The 16,538-nt window shown below is 45.1% G+C and overlaps 1 protein-coding gene across 1 annotated transcript; it reads left to right on the top strand.

Moving 5' to 3' along the window:
* Window positions 1-3,108: 3,108 nt before the first annotated feature.
* GMFB (glia maturation factor beta) lies at window positions 3,109-15,826 on the top strand. The gene is made up of 7 exons (XM_039552617.1): window positions 3,109-3,192; window positions 5,712-5,808; window positions 6,209-6,258; window positions 7,196-7,245; window positions 8,260-8,342; window positions 9,589-9,662; window positions 12,000-15,826. Exons 1-7 carry the CDS (start codon window positions 3,190-3,192, stop codon window positions 12,069-12,071), a joined length of 429 nt encoding a protein of 142 aa, XP_039408551.1. The 5' UTR covers window positions 3,109-3,189; the 3' UTR covers window positions 12,072-15,826.
* The last annotated feature ends 712 nt before the right edge of the window (window positions 15,827-16,538 follow it).

The following is a 16,538-nucleotide window of genomic DNA, read 5'->3' as shown; positions in this document are numbered from 1 at the left end:
GCCTGCTCCAGCTCAGCCGCACGGCGCTGCACATCCTCGTCAAAGCCGTTCACCACAGGCTGTGGGAACTGGAAGAGGAGCAGCACCACCAGGGCGAGGACTGATTGGTCCGCCATGGTCTGCAGGGGGAGAGAGACAAGGGCTTCAGTGGGGCTACCGAGGCAGCTTGCGGTGGGTGCAGTGAGGCGCGGAGGCGCAGGGATATGAGGGCAGGAAGCAGAGGGCCCCAGACAGCCGGAGGGCAGCAAGGCCTGTGCCAGTGGCCCAGCAGCAGCCCCGTGCCCTGCCCAAGGCGCTCGCACGAGGGGCCGGCCCTGGCTGCAGGGGGGACAATCCAGCCCCGGGTGCGGCGCTTGTGCCCCGGCCCTGGCCCAGCCCAGCCCCGCCACGTGCGCCCTCACCGCTTGCCGAGGCTGTGCTGGGGCAGCGTTACCTGCGCGGCCTTTTACAGCTGCCCCATTGTGACACGTTCCCCGATGTCACACGGGCCAGAGGCATCACAGCCGGGCCAGCCGCGCCCTTCGTCCCCAGCCCAGCTCAGCGACTGCGAGTGGGCCCAGCAATGGAAGCCCCGGCACGCAGCAAGTGCAGCCCCTCCGGGAGGGAATGGGCCCCCAGGGGCTCCCTTCACAAAGCAGGCAGAAGCCCCCGACCTCTTGTCAAAGAGAAACAAACATCATCAATACTGTTTAATAGACTCAATAATATCAACTAGGAAAGCACCAGAGGTGCTTTTGTGATTCTACTGGTTCTTCTACGCGTGGGCTGGGTGAGGCTGGCTCAGTTCTTGCTGCTTGACTATTCCCGCATTCAGCCCCTCTGAGACCTCTGTGAAACTCCCCAATTATCAGACATCCTAGATAAGGGACTGTAGCCAGACCAGCTCCAGGCTCCTCAAGCTCAAGAAGCAGCAGAGGCGGGTGGTTCCGGCAGGGAACTTGAGCTGCTTTGCACAAGAGTAGCACCCGTGTGTGAGCAGGGATTGGCCTCTCGTGTTGTACTGGAACGCTGGAGCAAAGGGTGAGAAGCCGGTGTCAAAGTGCATTGAGGGGCTCCATGTGGCATGGGATACCCGTGTGCAGGAATAAAGAACACCTTTCCTTCAGAAGGGATCTGCTGTGGCAAGGACACCTGTGGTTTTCTCCTCCATGGAGCAGTTTGGATGCAGAGTTGGACCTGACATAATCACAGTGACACCTCCGGGCGGGGTGCAGCACCATTCCCCTCCTCATCCTTGGGTTCCCCGTGCAGAGTCTCAGCCCCAGCGTTCTGTCAGGGCCCTGGGGAGGTGGGATATTCCCTGAGGGGATTTCCCTTCTGTGTCCCCATTCCCCCTGTCCCTTAAGTCCCCGCGTTGAGGTGGGCACAGAGGGGATGGGGACTCCTGCCTGCCCCGTGTCCTGTCAGCCTGTCGGGCCTGTCCCAGGGCAGCCGGGCTGTGGTTCCAGTCCCGTGTCCCGCTGTCCCTGCTGTCTGTGCTGCCCTGCTCTCAGAGCCCTGTCCCTGGGCAGAGCCGTTCCCTCCCCGGGCACAGCCCCATGGGGGCTCCCTGCTGCGGCCTGGCCTGGCCCCAGAGCAGGGTCCCCCTTTGGGTGGCCCCGGGGTGGCCGCGTGTCCCCAGCCGGCTGTGCCTGGGCAGCGGCCTCAGCCGAGCGGGATGCAGAGCTGCGGGAGCCCACGGCTCTGTGCCGGCCGCACACCGGAGCTCCCTGCTCCAGCTGGCAGGGCCTCAGAGCCCGCCCTGTGCCCTCCCACACAGGCAGCTGCTCCAGGCCCTTGTCAGACACTGAAGTATTATAGTTAATGACTGAAACATTTTTATGAAGGACTTTTGTCTACTGGCACTGCGTAGCAAAGTTGCAACAAAGCTGCACCGGACGCCACTGCACCCTTGATGGGTGCCCAGAGAAGCTGTGGCTGCCCCATCTCCTGCAAGTGTTGGAGGCCAGGTTGGTTGGGATTTGGAGCATCCTGGTCTAGTGGAATGTGTTCCAGCCCATGGTAGGAACTTGGGGTAAGAACTGGATGATCTTTGGGGTGCATTCCAACCCAAACCAGACTGTGATTCTGTTATTAGGTGGGATATCAGGAGGAGGTTCTTGCCCCAGAGAATGGTCAGGCACTGAACAGGCCCCTGAGGGAATAGTCACAGCCCCAAGGCTGACAGATCTCAATGAGCGTTTGGTTAATGCTCTCAGGCACAGTGTGGGATTTTTTGGGTTTTCCTGTGCAGGGCCAAGAGTTAGGCTTGATGATCCCCATGGGTCCCTTCCACCTCAGGATAGTCTGTGATTTTGTGTGAGGCTTCAGTAGCTGCTCAGCAATCTCGCATTTCTGTGGTGTTTGCTGAAGCCCTTGGTGAAAATCTGCAGTTTTATCTTACGAGTTTGGTGTTCAAATCATTAGTATAATTCACTAGAAGTTGTGTCTGAGATGTGAAGGCTGCATCTGTACTTTCATTCTGAGTGAGGAAAGCAATTATATTCTTAAATCCTTTACGGAATGACTGAAAGTGCATTTTTCTCTGCTCTAACAGCACCTAAAATTGTGAATGGCATGGAAAAGACCAGATATTCACTCCAGCATTAGGACAGCCTCACACCAAGGCCCCATTAAAGAAAAGCAGTGTGTGCCCATCTCTGGCTGGTCCAATTTGACTTGTGAGCTCCAGGCCCTGCCTGACTTCCAGAATTACACTCCACTTACACGCAAAAAGCACCGCGAGCAGCACAGCTTCTGCTTCGCCTCATGTTCCAATTTCAGCGTTTAAACCTTCCGTCCTTGACCTTTTTAATGGATATTAAGGGCTGTGAAGCTGAACCCGCCCTATCCCTCCCCCGTTCCCTTAGATCCCCTCAGAGCGAAATGGCGCCTGGGGCTGAGCCCGCGAGTTGCCGCGGCAACGGGGAGGGGGCGGGGCGGGGCCGGCACGGCAAGGGGAGGGGCGTGGTGCCGCGCGGTCACGTGATCCTGCGTTTTCCCGCCCACGGCGGCCTTGGACCTCCCCGCTGCCCGTAGGCGCGTGATGGCGCCCCGCCCACGCCGCGGGAGCGGTATTGATTGGTCGGGGGGCGAAGGAGGGGGCGGGGCTTGCGCCGCGCAGCCGCGGTGAGGGAGGGCGCAGCCCAGTGAGGAGGAGGCGGCGGCGGCGGCGCGCGAGCGGCGGCGGCGGTTGGTGCGCGCGCCAAGATGGTGAGGGGGGAGCGCGCGCCGCTCCCTCAGGGGGGATCCGGCGGGATGGGGGGGATCCGGCCGGGAGGGGGCTCATCCCGCTGAGATAATGCATAGTTAACTGATTCAGAAAGATTCGGTAGGGAAATGATAGAATAATCAACAGAAAAACGCGTGATCTGACCTCTGAGGAACTGATTATGTGTCTGTGAAACGATTGATGGCTTGATCGTACGTGGTTGCTGCTTGTCTTGTAATGTTTCGAGCTAATTCAGTGAAGAATGTTATAAATAAGAACGTCTGATTGTTGCTTATTGAGCTAATTCACCCGAGTGGTGAATTTGGACTTGAGCTGTGATTGCTGGTTGGAACAGACCAAGAGAAACATGGACTGGTGGATGAATGCTGTGGGGTACTTTGCATTAGTATTGGCTAATGGGTAAAGAAATGGTTGTGGAAAAGGAAGAGTCATGCATGCTGCTTTTAGTAAAGGTTTGGGGAGGTGAACCCTCCTGTTGACGGAGCAGTTGCAAAGCAAATTTGATCAAATCTTAGGCTGTTTTGCTGTGTGCCTGTCTAGTGAAAGGAGAGTCGTGCTTTGAGGCGCATTTGGGAAATTGGTGTTTACTTGTCAGCCTGATGGTGAGGGGAGCGGCTGTCCCGAGGCGTATCTGAACAGGACGGTCCAGGGAGCAGCAGCGTCCAAGGGGTGGTGGTGGCCGGTGTGTCCGTGTCTGTGCAGCAATCCTGCCTCGGCTTTCTTGAGTTTTTGTTAAGCCAAGCGTTGGTGAGCTGGCTTAGCTCCGATAAACAGTCTGAATCTGATGTTACCAAGTGTTTTCCTTCAGATTCCCTCAGGGATTTGTGTTTGTGTAGCTGCACAGGTGTGAGCAAGAGCATGGCTTGTCTGCAGGGAGAAGCTGGCGAGCCCAGAGGATTGGGAGAAAAGCTTCCTTCACAGAAGAGGATTTCATATAAAATATAATCTCAGCTTTGAAATGCAGCCATGAATCCTGTTGGGTTTTTTAATTGAGACCTCCTCCTGGGCTAGTGAGAGTGTGTATTAGTGACATTTTATATGAAATACAACTTCAACTGTGAAATGCAGCCCTGAATTCTGTTTAGTTTTTTAAATATTTTTTAGGTTTTTTTTCTTGAATGAGTGAGACTGGGTATTAGGGATATTTCACAGAATCAGTTAGGTTGCAAAAGCCCTCTGAGATCATCGCATTCAACCTGTTTGGGTCAGAGGGGTCTACTTGTTGATCAGAGGGAGCCAAGAACAGTCTTTGACGTTTAGGGTAAACAAGCAAAATCAGGGAGGCTGCACAGGCAGTACCTGAGCTGTGCTGTCACAGCAGAGCCTGATTTCCTCTCCAGCTGTCCAGAGGAAGCAGAGTGATGAGACTGTGTGCCAGAATTTGGCCAAGGTGGAAATCTTTTCAGGAGCAACAACAAACGCGGGGTATTGGAAGTGGGGAAGCAGAGCCACCCGTCTGCTTTTTGAGGGAAATCTCACAATGTTGAACACGAGGAGACAGAACTGAGAGCTTAAATAGTAACATTCTTCTAATTAAAAAGCAGTGATTTGTCTCAATGCAAGAGCTCTTTATTAGAGCTTTTGATAGGTAATCTTGCACATTTTTTTTATCTGAGGAATTTTTTTTTAGGAAACCTTGAAATACAGTTAACTTCGGTACAAAGGTCTCGATGCCATGGGAGTTTACAAAGACAGTATAAACTGCAGATTTTTAGTAACTTCTTTATCAAGCTGGCATGAACCCCTTGGTTGTATGTATAAAATGTTGCTCAGGAAATGGCAGTGCTTGGCTTGGTGCAGTTCAGAAATTGCATGTGTAAGGGAAGATAACCTGCATGGTTGCTTGTGAAACAGTAACTTCCTTCCTCATCTTCATTGTGATGACTAATATGGTATCTGAGCATCTCTGCTGAGAGCTTGGTGTGCACAGGGGGAAAATGCTGCATGTTTTTTGGTTAAAATGTCTGAAACCCTTGCTGTGTGTGTAAATCTCAGAAGTTCAATTAATATTTTTGTGGGTAAAAATAAACAAGGACGATGTTCTTAAATATTAATAGTAGCTCCTATTATGTTAAATGCTTAAATTACTTTATCCCATTTGCTGCCACTCTAAGGGACTCCCTTATTTCAAGGCCTGGAAAATGAAGTGTAAAATTTACTTTTAAGTGTAGAAGTGTAAAATCTACTTCTGAAGTGTAAAGTTTGCTTCTAAGAGCTCTGAGAATGATCCCACTTCAGGAGTAGTTAATGAAATACTCCTAGTTAACTGTGTGGCTTTGAAGAGGGAAATTAAAACAGATAAAGGTTCTGTTAATCTGTTTTGCTATTTTTTTTAAATCTTGCTTTCACCCATGTTTTTCCTGGCTTATGTGACAAGCTGCATGCAGGCCAATGTCAGTAGGCTTTATGCACAGATGTGTGTGACACAGGGATTTTTTTGTCTGTTTCACTTTCTAGAAGGATTTATCTCTCCCTTCCCTCTGCCATTTCCTCTTTGCAGAGCGAATCTCTGGTGGTTTGTGATGTTGCTGAAGACCTGGTGGAGAAACTGAGAAAATTCCGGTTTCGCAAAGAGACCAACAATGCTGCCATTATAAGTAAGTTCCAAACATGCCTGACAGAAATTGTCAGAAAATCCTCTCTCTCACCTCTTTTCTTCCCTGTGTAACGTTGCTGCTGTAACAGGTAAACATGAGTCAGGAGGGTGTTTGTTCTGTGAGCTGCAGCACTTCCAATTTTGTCTGTAATCTTAACAATCTTAAAACAATGCTGTTCTTAGGATACAAGTCTCCATCTGCTCTTACCAGAGTATTTATATTTAATTATGGCTCAGAGTCTACCACTGTTTGTAAAATGATTTTGGGAAGTCATGGGATACACTGAAGAAGCAAAACAGAATCACAAGGACTGTAATTGTTGAGTGCTAAAAAGCTTCATGCATCCGTTGTATAAATCAATTGAAAAAAACATTGATCTGTGTTTTATTTTGATTTATAGTGAAAATCGACAAGGATAAGCAGTTGGTGGTGCTGGATGAGGAGCATGAGGTTTGTTAAATGAATTGTAAATAAGAGTATCTTCAGCCTGCAATGTATTGTTGTCTCTAAGGTACTGCCTTAGTTTCAAATTGTTATCAAACTCTTAATCTAATTTGGGTCATGAGCTTATTTAAATGCATGGTCACTCTGCATGTAAAGCACAGCACCATTAATAGTGAAACTATGCAGAAGCAATTGAGTTGACTAATTATTTGCACCAAAAAAAAAGGTTATTTTAAAGCTGTTTTAACGATGTAAAAAGCATCTTTGGCACCTGCTGGCTTTTTGAAGAGATTTCTGCTGTGTTTCCACGTAGATCTGCACATTTGCCTCTGAGCTGGTCTGCCATCAATTAGAAGCAGGATTGCTAATCCCCTGCAGACTCTAAATTTGATGGGTGGCAAAATAAGGTCAGCCCAGTGTGTGGTGTTTCTTAATGGTCCATAGGGCAAAATTAAATCTTTCCCAGGGATTTGAGCATTAACCATAGCTCTTGTTCCCTAGAATGTAGATGTTAATGTTACACTCAGATGTAATGGGGACTCTTTTTTGTTTGCTGAAAGAGGAAGGAGTGAATTTTTCAAACTTTTGATCTATGTAGCTGATTTTAACTGACTTTATGATGTGTGCTTGCTTATTTCTGTTTAGCACTAGGGTTGGCAAAGCATGGTAGCTGCCAGCATAGCCAACTAGAGCCAAAAATGTTTGCTAAACTCATTATGCCTAAAATAGGGATGATTATTCATGTTAACATTAATTCTGTGTTTAGTCATAGGAGTCTGTTGGCACACAAGTCTTCCTAAACTGCTCTAGTAATTTGGGAGGTCCTTATCAGTTGACCTGTAGATGAACATCTGCCTTACAGGTGTTTCACTGCCCATTATTCTGCTTTAACCTTCCAGTGCAAGATACTTGCTCAAATATTGCTTGTGTTTAATGTCACCAGGGTATTTCTCCCGATGAGCTAAAGGATGAGCTGCCCGAGAGACAACCTCGATATCCTTCTTATGCTGCTGCCATTTGGACTTACTCACTCCTGGAAGCTGTTCAAAATGTTGGACTTCACCTTTTTAGGCCAATAATTGCTGTAGTGTGATCTTGCTGATCCTTTATTTGTGAAATAACCCAAGGATCAGTTCTCAGGCTGCACTGAACTGTTGTACCACTTGTTGAAACAATGACTCATTTAAGCCTTTCCTGACATTTTATTTCATTTTAGACTGTATAATGTTTGGGGAAGTAAAGCAAAGCCACGCTGCTGTTAATGTAAAGAAGTGAGTAAAACGTACCAGTTGGTGGCTACTTCTAAATATAGGAATCTGCCTGTGTAACTCTGGATCTGTTTTGGTACTTTCTCAGGATGTGGCTGTTGTTGTTTTGCTGCAGTTATTGATTCTGGGATATGATCCAGGGAGGAATCCCTGTTTTGAAAAAAAAAAAAGGAACAAAAGAGGGTCAAGTAAATTACTCTTTAACTATTGAAATAAAAGGGGTACTTAAGTTATACGTGAAGAAAATACCTGTCCTATTAGCTTCAAAAGCCGGCTGGCACCATTCCCTGTGCCGTTCTGAATCTTTTCTTTCATGCCCACAGTGCAGTGGGAGGCTGTAGAACAGAAGTCGTGGCTAAAACTGTGGTTCAAATTCAGCAAAACACCTGAAACAATGAAGTTCTTGGTCAGCAAAGAAAGAATTGGACTTTCATTAAGCCAAAACCACACTGGTGGATGTGGAAGTATTTTTACCAAGCTGGGAGAGGAATATTTGTGATGAGAGGGTGATTTTAGCTCTGATGTGAAACATTACTACAGAGACAGCCCTTACACAGAGGTGGGGCCAGTTCTGAAAGTCAGATGTGGAAGTGAAAACAGAACAATGAGTTTATTATTACTGAATTAATACATCATCTAAAATGCAACACTTATTTGTGCCTGCATCAGGCTCTGATAACTGAGGATTATATCCTACTAAAATAATTGATTTCTTAGTTTCTTTAACCTCAGAAAAAACATTTATTGTGTATAGTTACAAGTACCAGCATGAAGATGGAAGAGTTTCCTATCCATTGTGCTTTATCTTCTCCAGTCCAGTTGGTGAGTGAACATTGTGATTGGTAGCTACTGAGTGTTGTAAATTTGGAAATACTGTTTTCTAGGGAAGATAAAACTGAGTGCTTAGTGCTCTCAAGGAGGTTTTCCTGCCTTTGAGGTTCACATTTAGGACACTTAAGATGTATGATAGAAGAGATTCTCTCTTTTCCACTTCTGAAGGCTGAACTGGAGTGTTGGTTTCCTGCTTAGCTGGCCAAAAGGTGTCTGCCTAAATATGACTGTTCTCAGTGTGCTCACCCTCCTCTGAAGGACAGGCCCTGGAGCACTCTGCATCTACTCATGGAGGCTTAACCTAATTTAACCTGTTTACTGCTCAAATCTTGGGGAATCCTCAAAACATGACCCTGTAAGGCTCAGGAAATGAGTGGAGAGAGACACCACCTCTGTTCCTGAGGGATTCTGTTCACCTGACTCTTGCTATTCAGATATTAGTGATTGGGAGGGGAGAAATTCCTCTCATCTCAGAAGAACATGGGAACCCATTTCTTTGTGAGGGTCTTAGAATGCTATTCCTTTCATTCTACCCAAGAAAGGAACAGGACTCTGTAAGAGGGTTAGGATGAGATATGAGAGTTTTCAGGGGGCCTGGATGTAGTGGGCAGCAGTAGAGGATGCTCTACTCAACTGCCCCTCAAACAGTGCTGTGAGGGGACAGTCTAAAGGACTATCAGAGCTGTGGGTGAAAAGGAGGAAAAGAGGGCTTCCTAACCCAGATCTGAGCATGTGAAAGTGCTGGGGGAACAGACTGTTCCAGGAGAAACAGACTCTCATCCTGGATCATCCCAAGTTTGCCGAGAGCAGTATAGAGCATGCTCTGCTTGTGTCACAGCAACCCTCAACATCAACTCACCTGCACAGGGCACGGTGTAATTTTAATAGAAGCCAAATAACCTGGGTCTTGGTTTGGGCTTACAGAGCTGAATTGCTCCTGGGCTTCCATCTGTGTTCTGTATTAGTGTAGCTTGCTGGTATTACTGGATTATCCTTGTTATCTCCTGGAAGAAGATTGTGCTGTTTTACCCTTCATTTTTCAGAGCTAGAGTAACTAGGTATATAAAAGAGTTTAGCAACTACTGAGCATATTCTTCTGTAGTTACCTGAGAATCTGTCTGTGAATGTCTTTAGCTTTCAGTTTGGATTTTTAAAAAAAACCTTAGTTTTGAAGTGTTGTAGTCAAAATAATGAAACAAACCCTCTTTTTTCCCCCCTCTCCCCCCCATAACTACAGGATGTAAGCCTGAGCAGCAGATGATGTATGCTGGAAGCAAGAATAAGCTTGTACAGACAGCTGAACTCACTAAGGTATAACTGGCTTTTGAAATAACTCTCTCCCCCTTCACTGCAGGTTGTTGTGTTGTGTCTTGCTTGAACTGATGGCAAGAAGGGTTTTGTGAGACTTTGTGATTACAGGGAACAGAGCCTGGTTTAGGAACACTAAACGAGGAGTATGTGTGGAGATTTCTATACCCTAAAACACCAGGAGGAACAGTGTTCTCTAAAACAAAAATATCCCTCAGTAGGATGGACATCTTTGTTGTGGGGGAGGAATTTACTGATGGGAAGAATAGACTGAAGCCTTAGTGTGGTGTGGAACAGATCAGTGTAGCTGGTTCCTGGGGCTGGATGCTTGCAGAACAGCCTGCAGAACAAGTGACATGTGCCAAGTGATGAACAATTTCTTCCTCTGTTGGGTTCTTCCAGTACTGGCACCAGAAGAAATCACTGCATTCACCAGGCCTAGCTGCATGTATATTTTAGAAAAGAAATGTCACCTGTTTTTCATTTTGGAGATCTTGGAAATCTTTGCTTAATTGGCACCTAGACTCCTTTTAGCCTCAAGCAGTAAAGCTTAATAGAGTCAGTAGCTGCTTCAGGTTTTTCATACCTTGTGAAATGACTTCAGCACTTCTAACAGCACTGTTCCCTTTAGGTCTTCCCTATCCTGCTGAGTCCTTTAACATCCCAGTAAAAATGTCTGTTGGACCAGTAAGAGAACTATGAATCATAGAATGGCTTGGGTTGGAAAGGACCTTAATGTTCATTCGTTCAAACCCCCTGCCAAGGGCAGAGACACCTTCCACCAGACCAGGTTGCTCCAAGCCCTGTCCAACTTCTGCTTCTTCCAGCTGTACCTTTTAAGAAAAGACACCTCTGTTTTAAATTAGACCTCAAGTTCACAGGAGTCAATAGGAAGGAAGCAGAAGATGGTAAAAACAATCAGCACAGCCCCAAGAAATCTTTTTTTAGATCTGTTGAAACTGCGTCTTGGAGGCTTGAGAACTGTAAGCAAGCTTACTGGAAAACAGTAAGCAAGAAGAAAGGAGGGTGAGAAGAAGGTGAAAGCCTGGGAAGTAGTTCAGTTGGAGTTCCTGACACCTCTGAAATGGAGAAATTCAGCCTGAATGGCTTTTGAATGCAAGTCCATGACTGGGTATAAAGGTTCCTGATCATTCATCCTCCTCCTGAAGCAGGAGAACACAGGCTGTCTCCAGTTGGGGTTGCCTGCTTGCTCTTCAAATATGCTTTATTCTTGCCACTCGCTGAGCTGTGTTTCATTTTAACTCATGCTGTGACTTCCTCCGTGTGATTTTTGCACATGACTCAGCTGAGTTCTCTAATCAGTCTCCAGTGACTCGCATATTAGCTTGGCTTCTGTTAAGCTGTTCTGTTCTTGTAACACTGAATTTTGGGGTTTCTCCATTTTGAAGGCCTGTGAATTTGTAAAACTACCTGACTTCTGTCTGTGGGCATCTCATGGACTCCTGTGGGCAATGCAGAATTAACATTGTTTCTCTTCAGGCTACTTAAAAAAACCCCAAACCCCAGCCAGTTACTTGCCCAGGTGGAATGTAAGAAGTATATTGGTATTTTGGACCTTGTTTTCTGCTTCAGAACTGCATTACAGGTTCATTTAAGATTTCTCAAAGCTTTGGGTTGTTTTCAGGTTGTTTTGGGGGTTTTGCCCAGAGATGTTGTGGCTGCCCCATCCCTGGAAATGTTCATGGCCAGGTTGGATGGTGCTTGGAGCAGCCTGAGAAAGTGGAAGGTGTCCCTGCCCATGGCAGGGGAATTGGAATGAGATGAGCTTTAAGGTCCCTTCTAACCCACCCATTCTATGCTTTCAGGATTTTGTTGGGGTATTTTTCCCAAGTTTCCTATTTTGAGATATTTTACAGGTAAAACAGTATGCTACTGGATATTACGAATTTATTTCAGTTCAAAGAAAAAATAATTGTGTGTTGGACTGAGCAAAATTGCTGAACTTTGGGCTTAAATCAACCTAGACATTAAATTAATTTGTGTTCTTCAAAATACCATCTTGCTGACATAATGCATGTGAGATGGGGCCACTTCAGGGTTATTTTAAAATGTAGTACATGTGCTTTTCTCATATTCTTAAGGGACAAGAGTAAAGCCTAGAAATAGAAATTATGAGATTCTTATTTAAGTTAGTGATGTTCTTTGCCACTTAGTCTTGTGTATTTTCCACTGATCTGGTGCTTTCAAGAAAGCACCTAAAAATTGTAGGTTGGTTTATCGTAGCTCAGACAACGTGTGTGGAAAGGTGCTGCTTGCATTGTGTGCTTATCCCTTTCCAGTCCCATACCCCAGGAACTGATGCAATGCCATTTTGTTTAGGTATTCGAAATCAGGAATACAGAAGACCTAACTGAAGAATGGCTGCGTGAGAAACTGGGCTTCTTCCACTAAGGAAAACCTCTGTTCTAAGTATTTATGTACCATCCTTGTGATACTGGAACCAGACATGAATACTTACACCCAAGCAATGCACTGTATTCACAGCTGTCTCCTGCAGTATCTCTCTTGTGCAGAGTTTGTGCAAAGAATAGCAGGTCTGTCTCCTTGAAGTAACAAATCTTTGCAGGTGTTTCCTTATTTGTACCTGCTAAAAGGGAATACTCCTCTGCAGGGACTCCTTTTGCACTCCTGTGACTAATATTTCTGTAACTAAAATAGTTCAGTTCTGGATTTATAACCGTGTACAAACATCATTTGGAAGCTGACGCTAACTTTTTCTGAGCTACAAACACATCCTTATGACACACATTAGCCGTTTTTATGCAGAATTTGTGTACTGTCACTTACTTACCCGATTTTTTGACTTAATGTCTTCTCAATTTTGAAAACTACTCCCTGGAAGCATTCGTTTAGTATTAAAAATCAAAATCCTTGTACAGCAAATCCATCCATTTATCTTTCCATCAAGTCCATGTGAACTGTCTCAAATTCTTGGAACTAATTTTTGTCATTCCAGTAATTCCTCAGTTGCCTGAGTCAATCTTTCTAAATTTCAGGGCAAAGCTTTGACTGTCCAGTTCTCATGCTAATACAGTTTCACAGGAACTATCTGATAACTAAGGGCTGAACTACAACTCTGGTTCCTCTTGTACCAGATTTCTTCTTGCATCTCTATTCTGACACTGTTGAGAAGTTTACCTCTGCTCATTTCCTGTTATCTAAACACCTGGTGATACTGTGTGCCTTTCATTTGTTAGCTTTAAAAGGACTTGAGAATTTTACACTGCCACTTCTTACAAATTTGGTAAAAACTTTGTTAAAGAATCCAAGTAATATTTGTTCCTAGTGCCTCGTGCTGCAGTTGACATCTGTTAAAACAAAAAGCCAACCTCATTTTCTTTGAAATTCCAATCATCTGCTCCATTTGTAGGAGTCAGGAGGTTAAAGCTTTTCATGATAATGAACAATTTATAAAAGCTTTTTGTTACAAGAGTTGGCCACACATAGCTTTTGAGTACTTTAATTACAATCTCTAACTTTCTTAACGGCTTTTTGGTCAAAATTACATTCCAGATGAAGCTTTTGCATAAGTGATCATTTGATTTTCATCTACTTAACGGTTCATCTCTTCGAAACAGCAAATCTAATGTGAAAATAGTATTTAACTTTTATAAATGACCAGTCTTTTTACAGGTCTGTTTTATATTGAATAGAGTAGCTGTCTGATGTGGGACACGTTCAGCCCGTGCCGTGGCAGGAGGAGCACTCATGGGACAGTCTCTCCCTATCTTGCTCGTGAGTGTTTGTTGTGCTACTGAACAAGTATCTGCGTAAGAGCAGCTTCCTGTTGATAACATACCTTAAAATACGGCTGCCCCAACCAATCTGCTCGCTGGGAAGGAATGCAGTGTTAAATTTGGAGGCCAGTATTTCATGCTGTGAAACCTTTGCTGAAAGTGGGGTTATTTTTCATTTGTCAATGTAGGCTGTGTTAGTGTTAAAACACTAATTCCTGCAAGATCACAAGGAATTTATTTGCAAAGGTCCTCAGTGTAGGCAAATCTCTTCTTAGTTTGATGTTATTGCTCATTTATTTGTATATAAATCTGACTTGAGAGGAGCTTTTCCAAATACATGTTGGAATGGTCCAATTAAATCGATCTTTTGGTGTGGGAAAGAAGTGCTTGTAATTAAATTTCTGTGTTAACATACTGAACTGGAAAAACAATTTCATTTCCCTGGATGAAAAAATGTTGATTATGAAACTGTTGCTTGATCATTCTGTACTGCAGATCAATAAAAACAATGTCTTTTGTGACACACATTGTATAAATAAGACTTTGGCTTAAAGGATAGTGTCATTCCAAGCATCAGTCTAGAAACAGCTAGAATCTCTTTTGAGGTTTTTTTGGGATTGTACTAAAGGTGAGGCATGTCAAAGTACAGTGTGGGCAAGAGGGAGGCTGCTGCTTGGAATGTTCAGCTTGATTTGCAGTGGGGAAAAACTGGATTAATCGTGTCTGTTGTACTTTGTACACTGGTGGGCTGCCAGCAGCCAACTGCTGCCTGCACAGGTCTGCACAAAAATAACTGTACAAGAGGCCTGTGTCAGGAGGGAAAGGAGGAGCTGCTGCATGAAATGATTGAATTTGACCTTTCATCTCTGGATTGCTCCACCTTCTGCCAAGGAAACATTGCTCCTTACAGCTGAATCTTCAGCTGAGTTCTTCCACTTCACATGCTCTCGTGCCTCACTTAAGCACTTTCTGCCTTGGGTGCTGCCCCTCCAGCCTTGCAGGAAGCAAACAGATCCTCATGAGAGTGTTAAAGCCCAGTTTCTCCTGAAAGGTGCTGTTGATGCTGCTCAGCCCACCAGTATGACTCTTCAGCCAGCCCTGCCTGGCAGCTGTTCCTCCCTCCCCTGGCTGAGCTGTGGAAGCAGCTGCAGGTACTGGGAGGACGTGTGTGCAGAGGGTGTTTGCTGTTCCAGCCTTGTTTGTGTTCTCCTTGGTCTTAATGCAGTGTTTTGACACAGCTGGCTGCTGCTAATTGTCCTGGGCTCTTGAGATGCAGGTAGTGCTAACACTTGATTAAACAAAGACATCATTATGTCCAGGTCTTTCCTGCACAAATAATCCTTGTTTTCATAACATCCTTTCCCCACCTTATCTGTAGAACTGTGTGTTCTGTGCTGCTGCCCCCTTAGGCTCAGTGGGAGGCAGATGAGTCCACATTCAGGCCAGTATGTTCCAGTTGGGCTTTGCTGGTGAGTTGCCCATCTGTAATCACACATTTCTCTTGAATTTTCAGACCTCTAAAGAGAGAATCTAAAGGACAACATAAATTAACCTAGGGGAGCCTTTGTAGCTAATGGTCTGAGAGTCAGCATTTTCCATTGGGAGCTCCTATTTTTCAGGAGTTAGTAAGTTGGCCATAAAATCCCTGGTCTGGAGTTAGAGGTCTCTCCAAGGGAGACTTCTGCCACAATTAATCAGGTTTGCTTTAAATATTGACTAGATGGCTGGGATACAGCTCTTGTAATCCTATTCATTGATGGTAAGCTGAATTAAAGCATGAGTTTGCATGTCAGCCCATGAAATAGACTTGTAGTGTTTTGAATATTTTTAACAAAAAATGTAAATGCTGGTATTTGATGGTTTAAGTGTATTTCTAGTATCATGAATACTGTTCTGATCTATTAAAGGAGGCAATAATGCAGGTGTTGACACCTTTTTCACTTCTCCAAAGGAGCATCTTTTGCATTTGTACCAGGATTCCATTTTTGTATCTTTAACTGTAAAATAGCTGGTCCAGAAACTATGTTAAACTGATGACAGAGGTCTGACTCAAACAGGCAGAAGGAAGAGAATTCAATTCCTTACTTCAGTGCATTCCAAAAATAAATATCATGCAACTTCTTTTTTATACATACATGTAGTGACTGTGAAATGGAGCCGTGGTGGGACATGAGAAGGGGCTCGGTGAAACTCTTGTGTTTGTTCTGTGGTTCAGACTCATCTTAAAAGGTTTGAGAGGTTCACGGCCAGATTTGAGAATTTGGCAGTTCCATGAAAATACCAGTAACCAGTACAATTTCCATACGCTGTTAAGTCTCTGCTACTTCACATTGCATGTTTACTTTAAACCAAATCTTTTTTTGCTAAGCATGGTGCTTGTATTGGTTTAAATAAAATGTTTCATTAAGAGGTGGTGTTGCCCTGTTTTAATTGCAAAGTGGTTCCTGTCTGATAGGGGAAATCTGGTACTGCTTGGTATCACCTTCCTCCTCTTTCTCAGCTTCCTGGAGTTTGCTTTGGACTTGTACCCTATCATCAGTCTTGAGTGCTCCCTCATTTGCTGTTCTACCTAAAATAATTCCTGTTTCCATCTGTATGATGGGGAGGAGAGGAGCTGCTGGAACACTGCAGGGAGCTCCTGTGCTCTGCTGCTTTGCACCTTTGTGTCACAGACCTCCCACTGCCTCCAGGTGAGGTGCAAGGCAGTGTGGGGCTCAGTGTCAGTCTGGAGTGTCGCATAAAATTCCCTATTCCACCTCTTCCATGAGGCCAAGGCTCCTGGCAGAACCTGGAGCTGTGGAATACAATACAGAGAGCAGGTGCCCCCTGAACAGTGTCAGAGTAGCTGTCAAGGAGACAGAAGAACTTAGTACTTTTACCTTCCCACAGTTGTTGGCTCATCTCCTGCCCAAGAGACCACTGCATTAATTTGATCTAAGCACTCCTTTTCTGCCTTCTTGCTGTTTCATGCTGTCATGATCTTCGGAGATTTTGATTCTTCTATTGTTGAAAAAACTGCCAACTATAATGCAAGGAATTCAGCTTCAGCACCTGACATAGATTGTTTCTGCCAACACTGAAGAACAGCATTAATAGGCCACAGATTAGACATGATAGAAAT

Source organism: Corvus cornix, chromosome 5 (assembly GCF_000738735.6).
Source record: "Corvus cornix cornix isolate S_Up_H32 chromosome 5, ASM73873v5, whole genome shotgun sequence".
In the NCBI taxonomy this organism is placed as follows: Eukaryota; Metazoa; Chordata; class Aves; order Passeriformes; family Corvidae; genus Corvus; species Corvus cornix.
Note: the sequence above shows the minus strand (reverse complement) of the source record. Positions and strands in the feature narration are given on the sequence as shown.